Consider the following 15,931-nt stretch of genomic DNA (forward strand, 5'->3'; position numbering starts at 1 on the left):
CCTTCAAGTTGTTCCAAACCTGTATGAATTTCTTTCTTCTGTTGAACACAAAATAAGATATTTTGAAGAATATGGGTAACCAAACAGATGACTGTAGCCATTGACTTCCACAGTATTTTTTTGCATACTATGAAAGTCAATGGCTGCCGTCATGTTTGGTTATTCACATTTTTCAAAATATTTACTTCTGTGTCCATTTTAGCTCCCCAATTTGCTCTTAATCTTACTGCTATCTAGTAGAAGTAATTGAGATATTAAAGAGATCTCATTTATGATTTTGCTTTTATGTAGGTTGCCATTTTGATAGCCCTTCTACAACCATCTGAATAGTTGCACAGCACAAAGAAAAAGGAGTTTAGAGCCTTGATATGCCTTATAAGTGGCTTTTGTATTGCTTTTGTGACATAAAGCTTGTCTTCTTCATTATGGTCTCACTGACAGCAGACATAATGAAACTGAATGAGAATATGATGATTCAATTACTCCATTGTATGTTCCTTTGTGGGAGGCGCTAATATGAACTCTATAGAAACCTCCTGGCTTCAGCATTGCTCCCCATTTCAGACAATAATACCACACAAAGGTCACAATCATTTGCATTCTGGTCAGCACGGGCTCACGGGCAGCTGCAGAAGACTTGTGCTGGATATCTGACAGGGAAAATGTCCGGTGGCCAAGAAGAAAGCTTAGAGGATATCCTTAAAACCTTGATTATTACATCTGGAGACTTTAAATGTGGCATTTTTGTCATCTTTTCCACCATTGACACAAACCATCTGTCCAGTCAATTTCCAGCAGAACCGGAGCTTCGGACTAAAATAGGGGTTCTGGGATTGGTCTTGACTAATGGCTGCCATAGGCTGAAAAGTGTACACATCGAATGGGGTCACATCATTTTGCTGTCACCCTGCCTGGGGCACAGCCAGTAACCCATCCACCAGTCGACAACAGGCGCAAAGTGTTAGCGCATCAGGTTTATTTGCACATGTTGTAACCATTTAGGCTGTTAGCTTTGATATGTCAATAGGATGTGCTTAATACAAACCTAATTAACCAAAGCGATTGCCTCTCTATCTTGGTCAGGCTGCTGAGAGATCAATGCTGTTTACCAAGCTGTTGTTTCAACAACAAGGACGATCTGATCTCTTTTACCCAAAGCTAGTAATAAGGCAGAGTCAGAGCGCATGGCGGATCATAACTCTTTTCTATCTATGGCTACGTTCAAGGCTTGTCATATCAGATTAAAGTGCCCCTCTGCTATAAATATACCTGGATACATTATGCATATACAATGCCTCATGGATAACTATCTTGCAGAGTCATCAGTTCATTCTCATACACTCAAACTACTGTCATTTATGAAATATACTGAATGAAATGGCCATTTTAAAGTCTCAAAGCATTTCTAAAAGGCTATGAGAAGTATTCATCATTTACTCACTCTCATGCCATTCCAAACTAGTATGAATTTCTTTCTACCGCTGAACACAAAAGAAAATATTTGAAAAATGTGTTATTTTTCTCCATACAGTGAAAGTCAATTGGATCTAAATGTTGATTTGGGCTCCTTTTAATATAAGGACAAAAATGTTGAATATGCAAAAATGGCTGAAGATAACTTGTCCTGTGCACTGCTGCAATGAGAACCCTTACTTGTCCATAATGATGAAGTATAATTTTTCTTCATTCACATCACCATGTTTCAGACAGTCATCATGTCAGCCAGTGTGTGCGGTGCCAGAGCTGAAACTTTGACAGTCTCAGTGGGGCCAATAGAAACCAGGTTATAGGATGGACATAAAGTGTACCGCTCTTCATTATATGATCAAAAATACCCTTGGGCTTAAGAACGTGATCGTCATAACATTTTACTGACATTCCCTGACGTGGGACTTGAGGATGTGTGGAAATTAAATGGCTGAGCAGTCAGACAAGGTCACAGTGCTGAGCAGTGAGTCCAAATATAGATGACTCTGGTATGGCTATAAATATATATATATGTATATGTGTGTGTGTGTATATATACACACACACACAGGCACACAGACACACACACACACGCATATATACACACATATATATATATATCTCAATCAGGCATAACATAATGACCACTGACAGGTGAAGTGAATAACACTGATTATCTCTTCGTCACGGCACCTGTTAGTGGGTGTGATATATTTGTCCTCAAAGTTCATGTGTTAGAAGCAGGAAAAATGGGCAAGCATAAGGATTTGAGTGAGTTTGACAGGGGCTAAATTGTGATGGCTAGATGACTGGGTCAGAGCATCTCCAAAACTACAGCTCTTGTGGGGTGTTCCCGGTCTGCAGTGGTCAGTATCTATCAAAAGTGGTCCAAGGAAGGAACAGTGGTGAACCTGCGACAGGGTCATGGGTGGACAAGGCTCATTGATGCACGTGAGGAACGAAGGCTGGCCCGTGTGGTCCGATCCAACGAGCTACTGTAGCTCAAATTGCTCAAGAAGTTAATGCTGGTTCTGATAGAAAGGTGTCAGAATACACAGTGCATCACAGTTTATTGCGTATGGGGCTGCATAGCTGCAGACCAGTCAGGATGCCCATGATGACCCCTGTCCACCATCAAAAGTGCCAACAGTGAGCATCAGAACTAGACCACAGAGCAATGGAAGAAGGTGGCCTGGTCTGATTAATCAAGTTTTCTTTTACATCACGTGGATGGCCGGGTGCGTGTGCGCCGCTTACCTGGGGAACACATGGCACCAGGATGCACTATGGGAAGAAGACAATCCGGCAGAGGCAGTGTGATGCTTTGGGCAATGTTCTGCTGGGAAATCTTGGGTCCTGCCATCCATGTGGATGCTACTTTGACACATACCACCTACTTAAGCATTGTTGCAGACCATGGAAAAAGTATTCCCTGGTGGCTGTGGTCTCTTTCAGCAGGATAATGCATCCTGTCACAAAGCAAAAATGGTTCAGGAATGGTTTGAGGAGCACAACAACGAGTTTGAGGTGTTGACTTGGCCTCCACATTCCCCAGATCTCAATCCAATCGAGCATCTGTGGGATGTGCTGAACAAACAAGTCCGATCCATGGAGGCCACACATCAATTTATGACAAAAGACTGATCCTTGTGTGCATGTGACAGAAATATCACAAATTCTCCTCAAATGTGGCTTGTATGGGGGGGGGTTGCAAGAAAAAAGTCACTCCTCAAGAAAGGCCACATGCAGTCACGACTGAGCTTTGCCAAAACGCACCTTGAAGATTCTGAGGCCATGTGGAAAAAGGTGTTAGGGTCCAATGAGACTAAAATTTAATTATTTGGCCTCAACACCAAACGATATGTCTGGCGGAAATCCAATACAGCTCACCATCCAAATAACATCATTCCTACATTCCTAGTAAAACATGGAGGTGTTTCTATGCAGCAGGGACTGGAGCACTTGTCAGGATAGAAGGAAAAATGGATGGGGCAAAATAGGATGAGGAAAATCTGCTGCCCTCTGCCAGAAAATTGTCAATGGGAAGAAGGTTTACCTTCCAACATGACAGTGACCCAAAACACACATCAAAAACTGACCACACAGTGGTTGAAGGAGAAAAAGGTGAATGTCCTTGCATGGCCTAGTCAGAGCCCAGACTTAAACCCCATTGAAAATCTGTGGAATGACTGCAGTCCACAAACAGTCACCATCAAATTTAACTGCACTTGAGCAGTTCTGCAAAGAAGGGAAGGCAAATATTGTATAAAGTTAGTAAAGACATATCCTAGCAGACTAAAGGCTGTAATTAAAGCAAAAGGGGGTTCAACTAAATACTGACACAAGGGTGTGATCCTTTTTCCAATTCAGTGATTCTGGTTTTTACTTATTTTTATTTTTTTCTGACATGCTGGAGTTATATCTTTCACTTGGATGTTATAAGTTGTAAAGAGTAAATACAGCTGGATAAAACAAAAACTCGGTCCGTCTTCATTTCAGGCTGCAAAGCAACAAAATTTGATTGCTTTAAAGGGGGGTGATTCTTTTCTATACCCACTGTGTGTGTGTGTGTGTGTGTGTATATATATATATATATATATATATGTGTGTGTGTACGAAAAATAAAATGATAAAAAAGCTTGTGATTTTTATTTTTTTTTGTAATTGTCTTGCTAGATAATCAGCGGCAGAGCATGACTTTTACTTTAATGTTATCAATGTCAGTATTTCCTTATTAAACCATCAAACAAGTCAAACATTAGAACACAATCTGATTGTCTTTCATCCACATCTTTTATCTCTCCGCTTCCTTTTTCCTCTCACACTGTTCACACACTCTCATTAGCTTCATTTTGTCCATCTTTACAGAGAGCCTTCAGTATGTGGTGTTCTAGTGGAGCTGGAGCACAGGATCAATGACCACAGCTGTCAGTTTACTGCAGCGGCAGGGGAAATTCCATTAATGTGTTTCTAATTGCTGTTAAGCGGCCTGATGTGTGTGGCGAACAGAGGCTGTCGATACTCCTGCTCTCGGTATATAGGGACAACTCAATATAAGCAGACACCCTGTCCCACCACAGGACACAACATCACCCTCATCTGCCATACATTTGATAGTGTACAGCTGCATGTGTACCTAATTTATTTAAAAACAATTATCTATCTATCTATCTATCTATCTATCTATCTATCTATCTATCTATCTATCTATCTGATACTTTCATTTATATCCACCTTTAGTAAAACTCTTATTTTTATGATACTAAATATTTCCAAGGTGTGGATGGTTCTCTTTACCTACAGGTGTCTTTTCTTACTTTAAAACAAAGATCTTAGGTGACCTATAGGGTCAGTATGTATCAGCCTGTCTGGAAATTGCCATCACACACATACCATCCTGACAAAGATTACTTCTGCCTTCAGCACAGCCAGTCATGACCTTGAAGGTCATTCCAGCCACCATTACTGATATATAAATACTCACAGCCAAGAAAGAGAGTTCGAAAGAAAGGAAAATGGGATTTGTTATCTAGCACAAGGGCTCTTAATGAGCTGCTCTGCTGCCCACTCTCATGGCCTCCAATGAAAACAGATGGATCTGATGCCCTCAGGCGACTCCGTCTCTGTGGCTGTGGGTTGTCCAAAGGTTACATCAATGCAGTTAGTGCCCACTCTTTCTCTCTGGTAAGCCCAGATACATCCCAGTTTCACTGTCTGGATGCTAAAGAGCTGGTTTGCATGAATGTCCCTGGATGACATTCCCTTTCAATCTAGATGGTTTACCCTATTTTTTTTATCAGAAATACAAACTTTGCACCTTATTTTTAAAGGTGCCCTAGAACGTCTTTTTAAAAGATGTAATATAAGTCTAAGGTGTCCCCTGAATGTGTCTGTGAAGTTTCAGCTCAAAATACCCCATAGATTTTTTTAAATTCATTTTTTTACTGCCTATTTTGGGGCATCATTAACTATGCACCGATATATAGGTTGCGGCCCCTTTAAATCTCGTGCTCTCTGCCCATGGAGCTCGCGCTTGTCTTGAACAGCATAAACACAGTTCACACAGCTAATATAACCCTCAAAATGGATCTTTACAAAGTGTTCGTCATGCAGCATGTCTAATCGCGTAAGTATTATATTTATTTGGATGTTTACATTTGATTCTGAATGAGTTTGATGGTGCTCCGTGGCTAAAGCTAACATTACACACTGTTGGAGAGATTTATAAAGAATGAAGTTGTGTTTATGCATTATACAGACTGCAAGTGTTTAATAATGAAAATAGTGACGGCTCTTGTCTCCGTAAATACAGTAATAAACGGTGGTAACTTTAACCACATTTAACAGTAAATTAGCAACATGCTAACGAAACATTTAGAAAGACAATTTACAAATATCACTAAAAATATCATGTTATCATGAATCATGTCAGTTATTATTGCTCCATCTGCCATTTTTCGCTGTTTTCCTTGCTTGCTTACCTAGTCTGATGATTCTGCTGTGCACATCCAGACGTCCTGCCCTTGTCTAATGCTTGATCATGAGCTGGCATATGCAAATATTGGGGGCGTACATATTAATGATCCCGACTGTTACGTAACAGTCGGTGTTATGTTGAGATTCGCCTGTTCTTCGGAGGTCTTTTAAACAAATGAGATTTATATAAGAAGGAGGAAACAATGGAGTTTGAAACTCAGTGTATGTCTTTTCCATGTACTGAACTCTTGTTATTCAACTATGCCGAGGTAAATTCAATATTTAATTCTAGGGCACCTTTAATGTAAATGCTGGCTCTGCCTTTGATAACTTGAGTGTGTGAGACATCCAGTATAAATGGGTGACTAAAGTATTGAGAAATGTGTCCTAGCAATTGTAAAAAATTATAATAAAAAACAAAACCTCAAAAAATCATTATCATAATCTTAAACAAATTGGTATGCAGTACAAATTCTTTAAGTTATTTACCCATAGCTACTAATCAATCAGAAGTCTTCAAAAAAAAAAATAGCTTATTTCAATATTGAAAAATAAGGTGGATACATTATGTCATATACACTCAGAACACATATTGGACCACTAGGTCAACATTCATGGGCATAATATTACAGTATAATATTTTCAGCCTGTGCATTCTCAGGTTTACAAACAAACACAACACAGATATAAACTGATTTATAGGCCTATTCTGCAGTGTTTACTGCAGCTCGCATGCAGAATCACAAAGCAGTATTTTGCTCTTATTCTTTCTGACTTGCTAAAGTGGAATGAAATGACAAGTTACTGTGGAGGTGAGCAAAGTGAGGCTGTAATACTTAATGGCTTGTCAGATTTATTAGCTTGCCAGCTATTGTAATATCCTGCTGTCTCTCCTCATGAGCTGCAATGGCCTGTCAAGTGTCTTTCTCCAGAACTGCACTATGAGCTTCCTGTCGCAAAGTTAGAGGTTTCCATTCTGTATTGTATCACTGTGCTTATGAATGTTTAATAAAAAAGTTAAGTTGGATTTAAACTATTCATTTTTCTCTCTTTAAAAATTTAGGACGATGTATATCATAATAGCATGTTTTTTTGGACATATACCATATTGTTATCGTGAATATATCATCCATCGTATATACGTATATGTCAACCAGATTATCTTACCATCACTGTACTGTTTTGTTAGAGAAGGCTGAATGATTTAGTGGTGTATTAACATGTAGTCGACTGTATAGCGGTTCTCCCAGTGTTCCTAATGACTGTTTGTTCTCTAACCTGACAGCTTTGCAAATAAGGCATTAAGCTTGTGCGCCACAGTTTCATTTACATCCTCCTAAAAAATCGATCTGCTGCAGGCTAATGTTGCCCGGGTAATTAAAGGGATGGAGCTTATAAACGCCCTCTGGATACAAGTTATAAAAATCAACTTTGAGTTACAGTCCCCATGACAGTTTTCCTCAGATGTCCTTTGAATTTCTTGCAGTTAATTGCGTTATGTCTCTTTATTGAGTGCCGTGCGAAAGTGTTCAGACTGATCGATGCATTTTTTCTCCTCGATTACAAAGACTGTATTGATTTTTTTTTTTTTCTGTGCTGTTAAGCACTGACCTGAAAAAATCATTTTAATGTGGCATTTGAAAACTCAAAGTATATTTTATAAATATACCTATACAATAAAATAGTAGTTTAATTTCAATAAAAAAAAGTAAAAGTAAATGCTTGAGTTTGGTTGAGTAACTCCTGTGTTATTTGTCTTTGTAGTTTGACATGCAGCGGATAACACTGGAGGAGCTGAAACACATCCTTTTTCATGCCTTCCGGGACCACCTGACGATGAAGGACATTGAGAACATCATCATCAATGAGGAAGAGAGCTTGAACGAGAACTCGGGGAACTGTCAAACAGAGTTTGAGGGAGGTGAGTGTAAACATTGCTCCCTTGTGTGTGTGCTTGTTTATATGATTTATGAGGACACAAATTTGTATAATGACATGGGTATTACACTGGTATTACAATGTAAACGTGGTTCATAAGGACATTTCCTGAGTCCTCGTAATTAAATTGGCTTAAAAACATAGTGTAGAGAGGGGGAAAACACCCCTTTGGGGTAAAACGCCCCCCCTACTGTTTTTCCCAAAATAACCAGTCAAGATACATTTTTGTTGCAACTATGAACTACATTGACAAGAGCGATGTAGAAGTATTTACAATGAAGCTTACACTGGTGACGTACACTAAATTAAGATTGTACACTAAAATAAGATTGTAGTTTGCATGTGCTTCGCGGATTAATTGCTAAGTTTCACCATCAATTCGGTACTCGCACACTGATATCTGTGTGCACAGCCACACACAGAGAGGCATGTTTCAGATAGAGTACAAACAGCGAATTGATTCCTCTTTCACATCTCCATGCGCTTGAACACAAAATTATGTCAAAATTAGGGCTGCACGATTTATCGCGATTAAACCGCATGCAATTTGGCAAACGCTGCGATTATTTTATGCGCAGCTTGTCAGAGCTGTACGGCTCTGTGATCAGTAGTAAATGCTTCTCCGTCTGAAAGCCAGAGGGCGCTCTTGCACAGAAACTCCAAATATGCCCTGCCGCAGAATAAGATAACGCGTCATATCGCTGTAGCTGAATAAACAGAAGATTGAAATGTTTTGATTGATTAAACATGACTAATAAACACACGACTGCCTGATTCTATGTAAGAAGCAACATCAGCTCAACTGTCGTTATGAAGTGAGTTTGGAGTAAAAACGTTATTAAATGTTGTCTTTTGTTGGACAAGATGTTAATAAATGCTTGTCTGGAAAGATGTTTGACGCGTGTTGCTTTTTCAAATGTACATTATAAGCGACTCAAACTCACAGTGCTTTCAGAAGGATTAGCATTTGGAGCCATACTTCATTGACAAGCTGTGCATAAAAAATAATCGAAGCCTTTCGTGATCCGTTGAACCACTAATATAAAGATAATTTCAAACAAATGGAGTATTAAAAAGGGTATTCTGCAATATTCATGATTTTAGTCAATAATTTTAATAATTGAGTAAACATGATAGATACACACAAAATAACTAGGTTATGTAGAGAAGAAAATGACATTAAAGTAAGTATAATAAATAGAAAAGAATTGTCAGTTCAGCTCTTTTCTTGAATTAAAAGCTATAAAATACTTCTGAGCACCTTCATACCCCAATGTTGGAATCTAGCTTTAAAAACAGTGCTTGTAATGATCTGTAAGTGCTTCACTTGAGTTCATTTTAGGGTTGTCTGCTTCAGTCTACCAAACTAATATGGGCTGATGTTAATGTTGTTGTTTCATGCATAATAATACTCCTCTTACCGCACCTCATCTCATCCTGTGATGAATAACACAATGTTCCACATGGTAATACACAGGAGGGTTAATGCTCTTTTACAGTATGTGATATTCACATCCTACTGACATGAGGTGCAATTTTTAGAAGCTTATTTGTTGGTTATTAAAATCAGAGGAGTGAATTGAAAATGCTAGTTTGGATTTTGAGTAGGCAGCTCATTTCAGGATTCGTGAGTGGGTGTCGTCACTCCATCTACAGGGTCACAAGAGCTCACTGTCGCATATGCTACACTACATTATGAGATCTCCCGAAACAAACTATAATCATCTCATGAAAGTTGAGAAAATGAGTTATGAAATTATGACGCAAACAAGCTATATTAAGCCTATTTGATGCTTTTAAATGATCTTTTCCAAAAACATTTTAAATCGAGTAAATGAATAGTACTTTCAACATATGTGTCTAAATGGTGGCCAGCTCTATCTTCTATGGAGACCTGCATTTGACGTGGAATAAAGAGATATTGTGTCTACAAATTAAGAATTCATTTGTTCCCTCATTTTAAATCGTGTCCACATTGTACTAATTCATTACCTCTTTTTATGGCTACAATTTAACTACAATGAGGGATCAAATTAGTACAACAGGGCTATGATTTACCTAAAATGGGGAATTAATGAATACGTTTTGGGAACACATATTTAAATCTTGGCCATGATATCTAGTTTTTTTCCTCATGTGCGCGGCTCCATAATCTTTCAGTTTAAAAATTAATACACAAAAGTTTCATGCATCCACACCAGTAGGTGTCAGTATAAAATGCAAAATCACTGATCTTAGAAGTATTTAGTTCAAAATAGTTCAACTTTCGCCACTGTGCTCCACCATTTTGGATTTTCGATCAGTAAGTGTACGCATATACACTTCCGGTTTCGCTTAATGCCGGTGCAGAGTGCCGGGGAAAGCTGAAAATGATCTCTTATAGTTGTTTATAGAATCTGTTACACTTAAAAAATAACTAAGATATGTAGTACAATCACATGAGCCAATGGCATTTAAATGCATGCATGCATGGGTTAGTTAGATTAACGAACTCATGGTGCATACATGTATACAATGACAATAATGCCTGTAAATATACAACTACGATTAGAGTTGTCTGCATAAAATGCCTTGTGAACATTCACACGTTTGCCCTGTGATAAATTTATTTCCATAAATACTATTTTATCAATTCTGAGCATATATTTTCACTTACCTACCTCAATCGCTCCATCAATATGATCACTACATACTTTACGATTTCTTTGCATCAGTTATTTTTTTTAGATAAAAACTAGGGCTGTGAAAAGATTGCGATTTAAAGGTTCTCTAAGCAATCCTGAGCGGAGTAACTTCCTGTTGACGTTCGAAGTGTTGTCAAACAAAACAGAGGCTAGCTAGACCCTCCCTCTGCCTCCTCCTCCCCTCCCATCCGTGCTTCCTGGAACAGGAAATCATTCTTGTCGGTTATTGGCTGGAGCATGTTTATTATGATTTGTGGTCCAGGCTGCACCAGTTTGTTTTTATTGCCGTTTTTGGAGCTTGTGGCGACTACAGAGACCGCGTTTTTTTACAGTGTGTTCAGGGGACAGGCAGCTAGCGGATAGTGAGGAGATGTTTGCTGTATGTGACAAAAAATGTTTTGGCCTAAAAACGCGTGACATCGCTTAGAGCACCTTTAATTTACATTTTTAATTGTAGCACTAACAGTTTAATATAGGTAAGTTTTTTTTTACCTGTAGTAAAATACGTTTTCTGTTGCTTAGATGAGACAGATAATGATTTGTGCAACAGATACTCTTTACTCATCTCACTTGAACTAAATAAATGCAGTAATTAATAGAAAATTATGCATTTAAATTACATTGGCTACTAAATACAGTTAGCGATAACAATGTTACCAAATAAAGTTACTAAAGCATACACCGAGTCCATATCATATTCCCATGTTTATTTATCTCTTCTGAGGATTGATGCTTCGGTTGACAATAGCAAACATTAGATCTTCACGATGGTCCAGTGTTCATGCAGAAAGAGAAGGCAGTTTTTGAGCCATTTAGTCTCCCAGCTGTCTGAACAAATTCAGGAGATATATATTACAAACTTGAGTGTTTTGTATGGATAAAGAGATCCCTGTGGATCACCGCTGAGCCTGAACCGCATAATCAACAGGAGAAAGATTAAAAGTCAAAGCGTATCTCATTGAATTACCACACAGAGGTAACGTTACACAATAATATAACAAGGATGTTTTCTTTCGTTTCTGATAGACCACCATCTTCTCTTTAATTAAAAAAAAATCTATTATATCTAGCCAAGTTTCATATTTAAGTTTCTTCTTGCACCAAATGCAAGCGTCGATAAGAGGGCATGAGCGGAAGTAACCATGTGCACATTCGCATCGCCGCAGCTCACCGGTGCCATCTTGTGCACCTTTGTCCATTACCCTCGCGGCCAATAGAAACAGGACATCAATTGACTAGACGTATAGAAACTCCTGCTAAAAGTTTTGAAAACTCCGCCTACTTTGCTCTGGCCAGCATAGCGCAAAAGGCTTTGTATTCTGTGTTTACTGTTTTGTATTGTGTACAATAGCCATGAAGTTACTTAGTGCACATAAGTGTTATGATTCCAGTGTATGAATGTTCAGTACGGACCACACTAGCACAGTGCTACCATTGCAGGGGTCAAGCACATCCCTCATGTCAACGCCGTAAGTCTCTGTCCTACCAGCAGTAACAGATGTCCACAGCGCTAAAGCAACACTCATCCACACCTTCTGTTGAGCCCTCTGTGTTTTTATGAATCATTCATGGAGGCACCTGGGCCAAGCTTAGGTGTTTTCAACAGACCACACACTGAAACTATGTTAATGTATCCACTCTATAACACAAAAACTATATGACGTGTATTAGAACTAGCCAAGCAACTGCCATTGAGACTAACAGGAATGCTAACTGATTTAGCATTTCATTTGGTGATGCTAATGATGCAGAAATGCCATACTTAAAGGGTTAGTTTATCCAAAAATGAAAATTCTGTCATTTATTACTCACCCTCAGTCGTTCCACACCCATAAAACCTTCGTTCATCTTCGGAACACAAATTAAGATATTTTTGATGAATTCTGAGAGGTTTCTGATCCCCCATAGAAAACAACTGTAGAAACAGTGCAGAGCTTCCGGGTTCTACGGCAAAACCACGAGTCACGAGTACAGCGTCGGCTAATACTGAGTCGGCGTTCTGACTTAGAACCCGGAAGCGCTGCACTGTTTCTACAACGTAAACAGCATAGGAGACTGACAGGAAAAGAGAAGAAATTGTTGAATAAAGTCGTTATTTTTGTTTTGTTCGCACAAAAATATTCTCGTCGCTTCATAACATTAAGGTTAAACCACTGTAGTCACATGGACTATTTTAACGATGTTTTTACTACATTTCTGGACCTTGAATGTGGTAATCACGTTGCGTTCAATGGGGGATCAAAAACCTCTTAGATTTTATCAAAAATATCTTAATTTGTGTTCCGAAGATGAAAGAAGGTCTTACCGTTGTGGAACGACATGAGGGTAATTAATGACAGAAATTTCAATTTTGGATAAACTAACCCTTGAAGCTTTACAGCAGCACCATCACAAAATTACATTTTAGAGAGGAAAAAAAAAAAGGTGGTGAAAACAAAGTATACTTTAGCATACTTTTAGTAGCCTACCTATTACGGAAATAAAATACTTTAAAAGAATATACTTACATGCTAGCTGCAAATAAATGAAAATGTGTTATAGCTAAAATTTATATTAAATGCAATTATAGCTGAACTTTAGAGTGCCTTTTTTACTCACTTAAGTGGGACTTAAGTACATCTTTGTAATTTTCAAAAATAATTAAAGTGCACTGCTGAATGTACTGACTGTAAGAATTTATGGTAAACTAAAATATACTTTAATGTCATCTCTATTGAAACTTGTATGTCGTGTTTAAATATATTTGCATAAGATTTGTAATGAAGTTGCAATTTAGTACATTTAAAATGTATTAACTGTGTGTGTATATATATATATATATATATATATATATATATTAACTATCATGGTTTTACCAAGTGGAAAACGTTACTGGATCAACATCCTTCCAATCAACTAATCAAATTTGAGGGATAAATTTACCGTAAATGTTAAGTTTAGGCTTACAACCAGGGTTAGATGCTCCTACATCAGTGTTATTCACCTGCCATTTCCCTCTGATTTTAGAGATGAGTTATGGGTACGGTTAGGTTTAGTTATGGGGTTAGGACTAAATTTTTGGACAGGAATGTTGTTCCAGGATCAACAAAATATGTCGATCCAGGAATATGGCAAAATCACGACGACCCAAAAGATAATTAAAAGAATGTTTTAAAGCTTTCAATTTGACATTATTGCACTTTTTTTTTTTTTAAATGTACCCAAGTATATCAAGTCATGATATTGTACTCTCTTTAAGTATACTTAAAAATATGCTTTTAAGATCTGAAATACACTACAAGTGCACATTCAATACAATTAAGCATACTTCTTTTTCACAAGGGGGTCGCAGTACTGTCTATACTTTTTGAAGTTCAAAACATGCTGAGCATGCTGCGAGACATTTTATCTGCTGCCATTTGGAAAGGCAAGAGTGGGGCAAAATCGAAAGTTCTCCTTAGCAAAACACACTCAGGCAGAAGAGTACCTACGTTTGCTCATTATCGTGCCTCCGCTCTGCCGTAACCAGGCCAGGGATTGGCTGCAGGGGGGTGGGACTTGCTGACTAGCGCTCTGTGCCGGAAGGAGGACTAGAGCGGAAAATGATATCACAGGGTGAGACTGGCACACAATCTGTCTCACTGTGTGTTCCAGAAGCACCTAATAACTGGCTCTATTCTCAGCACAGACCCCACTGTCACCCCACGCTTGTGAGCCGAGCAGCCACATGTGCTCAGGTGAACCTCAAGCCCCAGAGAAACGTCTCCACCTCGCAGCTGCGCAAGAAACGCTGCTTTATTTAGACGGGTCAGATTGGCAGATGAAAGGCGGTCGCCTAGAATGCAAATCGACACCTACGCGTTCAGACACAAGTAGAAAACGCATTCAGATTAGCAAATACGCTAATTGCTAGCTGTTTCTGTTGTTTTCCTGAGGATCTCAGGACTAAATCGCTGTTTTTGTGTCATTGCAGTTCATCCCAAAAAGAAGAATCGACAGACGTGCGTGCGCAAGAGCCTGATATGCGCTTTCGCCATGGCCTTCATCATCAGCGTCATGCTCATCGCGGCCAATCAGATGCTGCGCAACGGCATGGAGTAGCGACACCACTGTGAGCGGGGCCGAGCCTGCATGTGCATGTCTGTCGATGAAGTTGTTGAAACTAACACTCGAGAAACAAAACCAAACACCTCACTACTGAAAAGAGGAGCTTTTTATTCTTTTTTTATTTGTATTCTCCTGTTACTTTTCCACGCGGACCAAGAGACACAGGAAGTGTACGGCGAGCCAAGCCAGCATGTTACACGGGGCCTCATCTCTCAGGCAGGGACTTTAAAGGGCTGACTTTCTGCTTTTTGTGCCACCTCTGTTCCCTAATGCAATAACACGCAGGAGTTCATAAGCACCTCTCCTGCGATGCCGTCTCCTCCGTGGCTCCAGATATTTCAGAAGGGATTCGCTGATGAGCTTCTGCTGGGTTTGGGCCTGCTGTCGATGTAGGAAGGCAAAAGTAATTGGCAACTCATTACACCTTTGTGGAGGGAGAGTTACAGCATCCACTCCGGAGACTATTTATGTCTGCTCTTGCCAGAGTGCTTTTCTGGCTTAGAGGATGGTGGGAGGCTGGGGAAGGAGCGGTTGTTGTAGTCCATAATTAAATTCATAGTCGTCAGCTCCAAAAATCCATGAGCCTGACTCATAGTTTTGATCATTTCGAATGTGTTCTGCTATTTGATTGTACAATCTTACCATGTCTAATGCTTTTTCTGAAGTGGTTTGTAATGAGCATGCCCATGCGAAATATTGAAACTCCACAGAAAGTTGCGCAGATTTCCACAGAATTGGAACTACCGTCATTCAGAAGTTCTACACTCTGGTTAAGTATGAACAAACCTAGCGATTGGGTTAAATGTTTGACCCAACCTGCTGGGTAGTTTGATTTAACTCAACTATTGTTTAAAAATGACTATGTTGCTTGCCTAAAATGAACCCAAAATAGGTTGGAAATGAACATTTATTACGATTACGATTAATAAATGAACTTATTAATAAGTTTAATAAATAATAATTAAATAATAAACATTTATTAAATTGCTTATTAATTAATGTTCACCTTTTGATTATTACTGTTGCCTCTAGTAATTATGTGTCTGATTTTTAATTTCCAACCTATTTTGGGTTCATTTTAAACCAGCCATATAGTAATTTTGGTCTCACTTTAGATTAGGGTCCAATTCTCACTATTAACTATGACTTTTCCCTCAATAGACTAATTACTGCTTATTAATAGTTAGTAAGGTAGTGTTTAAGTTTAGGTATTGGGTAGGATTAAGGGATGTAGAATACAGTCATGCAGAATAAGGCATTAATATGTGCTTTATAAGTAC

At 38.7% G+C, this 15,931-nt stretch overlaps 1 protein-coding gene across 3 annotated transcripts in view; it reads left to right on the forward strand.

Annotated features, from left to right (window-relative positions):
* The window catches only part of caln1 (calneuron 1), a 66,363-nt gene extending 50,764 nt beyond the window's left edge, over window positions 1-15,599 (forward strand). For all 3 annotated transcript variants that reach the window (XM_048161935.1, XM_048161934.1, XM_048161933.1), the window contains 2 exons: window positions 7,708-7,864; window positions 14,518-15,599. In XM_048161935.1, the coding sequence (XP_048017892.1) occupies window positions 7,708-7,864; window positions 14,518-14,645 (285 nt within the window). In that variant the 3' untranslated portion in view covers window positions 14,646-15,599. The remainder of the gene's footprint in view (window positions 1-7,707; window positions 7,865-14,517) is intronic.
* Window positions 15,600-15,931: the final 332 nt, after the last annotated feature.

This window comes from Megalobrama amblycephala, linkage group LG16 (genome assembly GCF_018812025.1).
Source record: "Megalobrama amblycephala isolate DHTTF-2021 linkage group LG16, ASM1881202v1, whole genome shotgun sequence".
Classification (NCBI taxonomy): Eukaryota; Metazoa; Chordata; class Actinopteri; order Cypriniformes; family Xenocyprididae; genus Megalobrama; species Megalobrama amblycephala.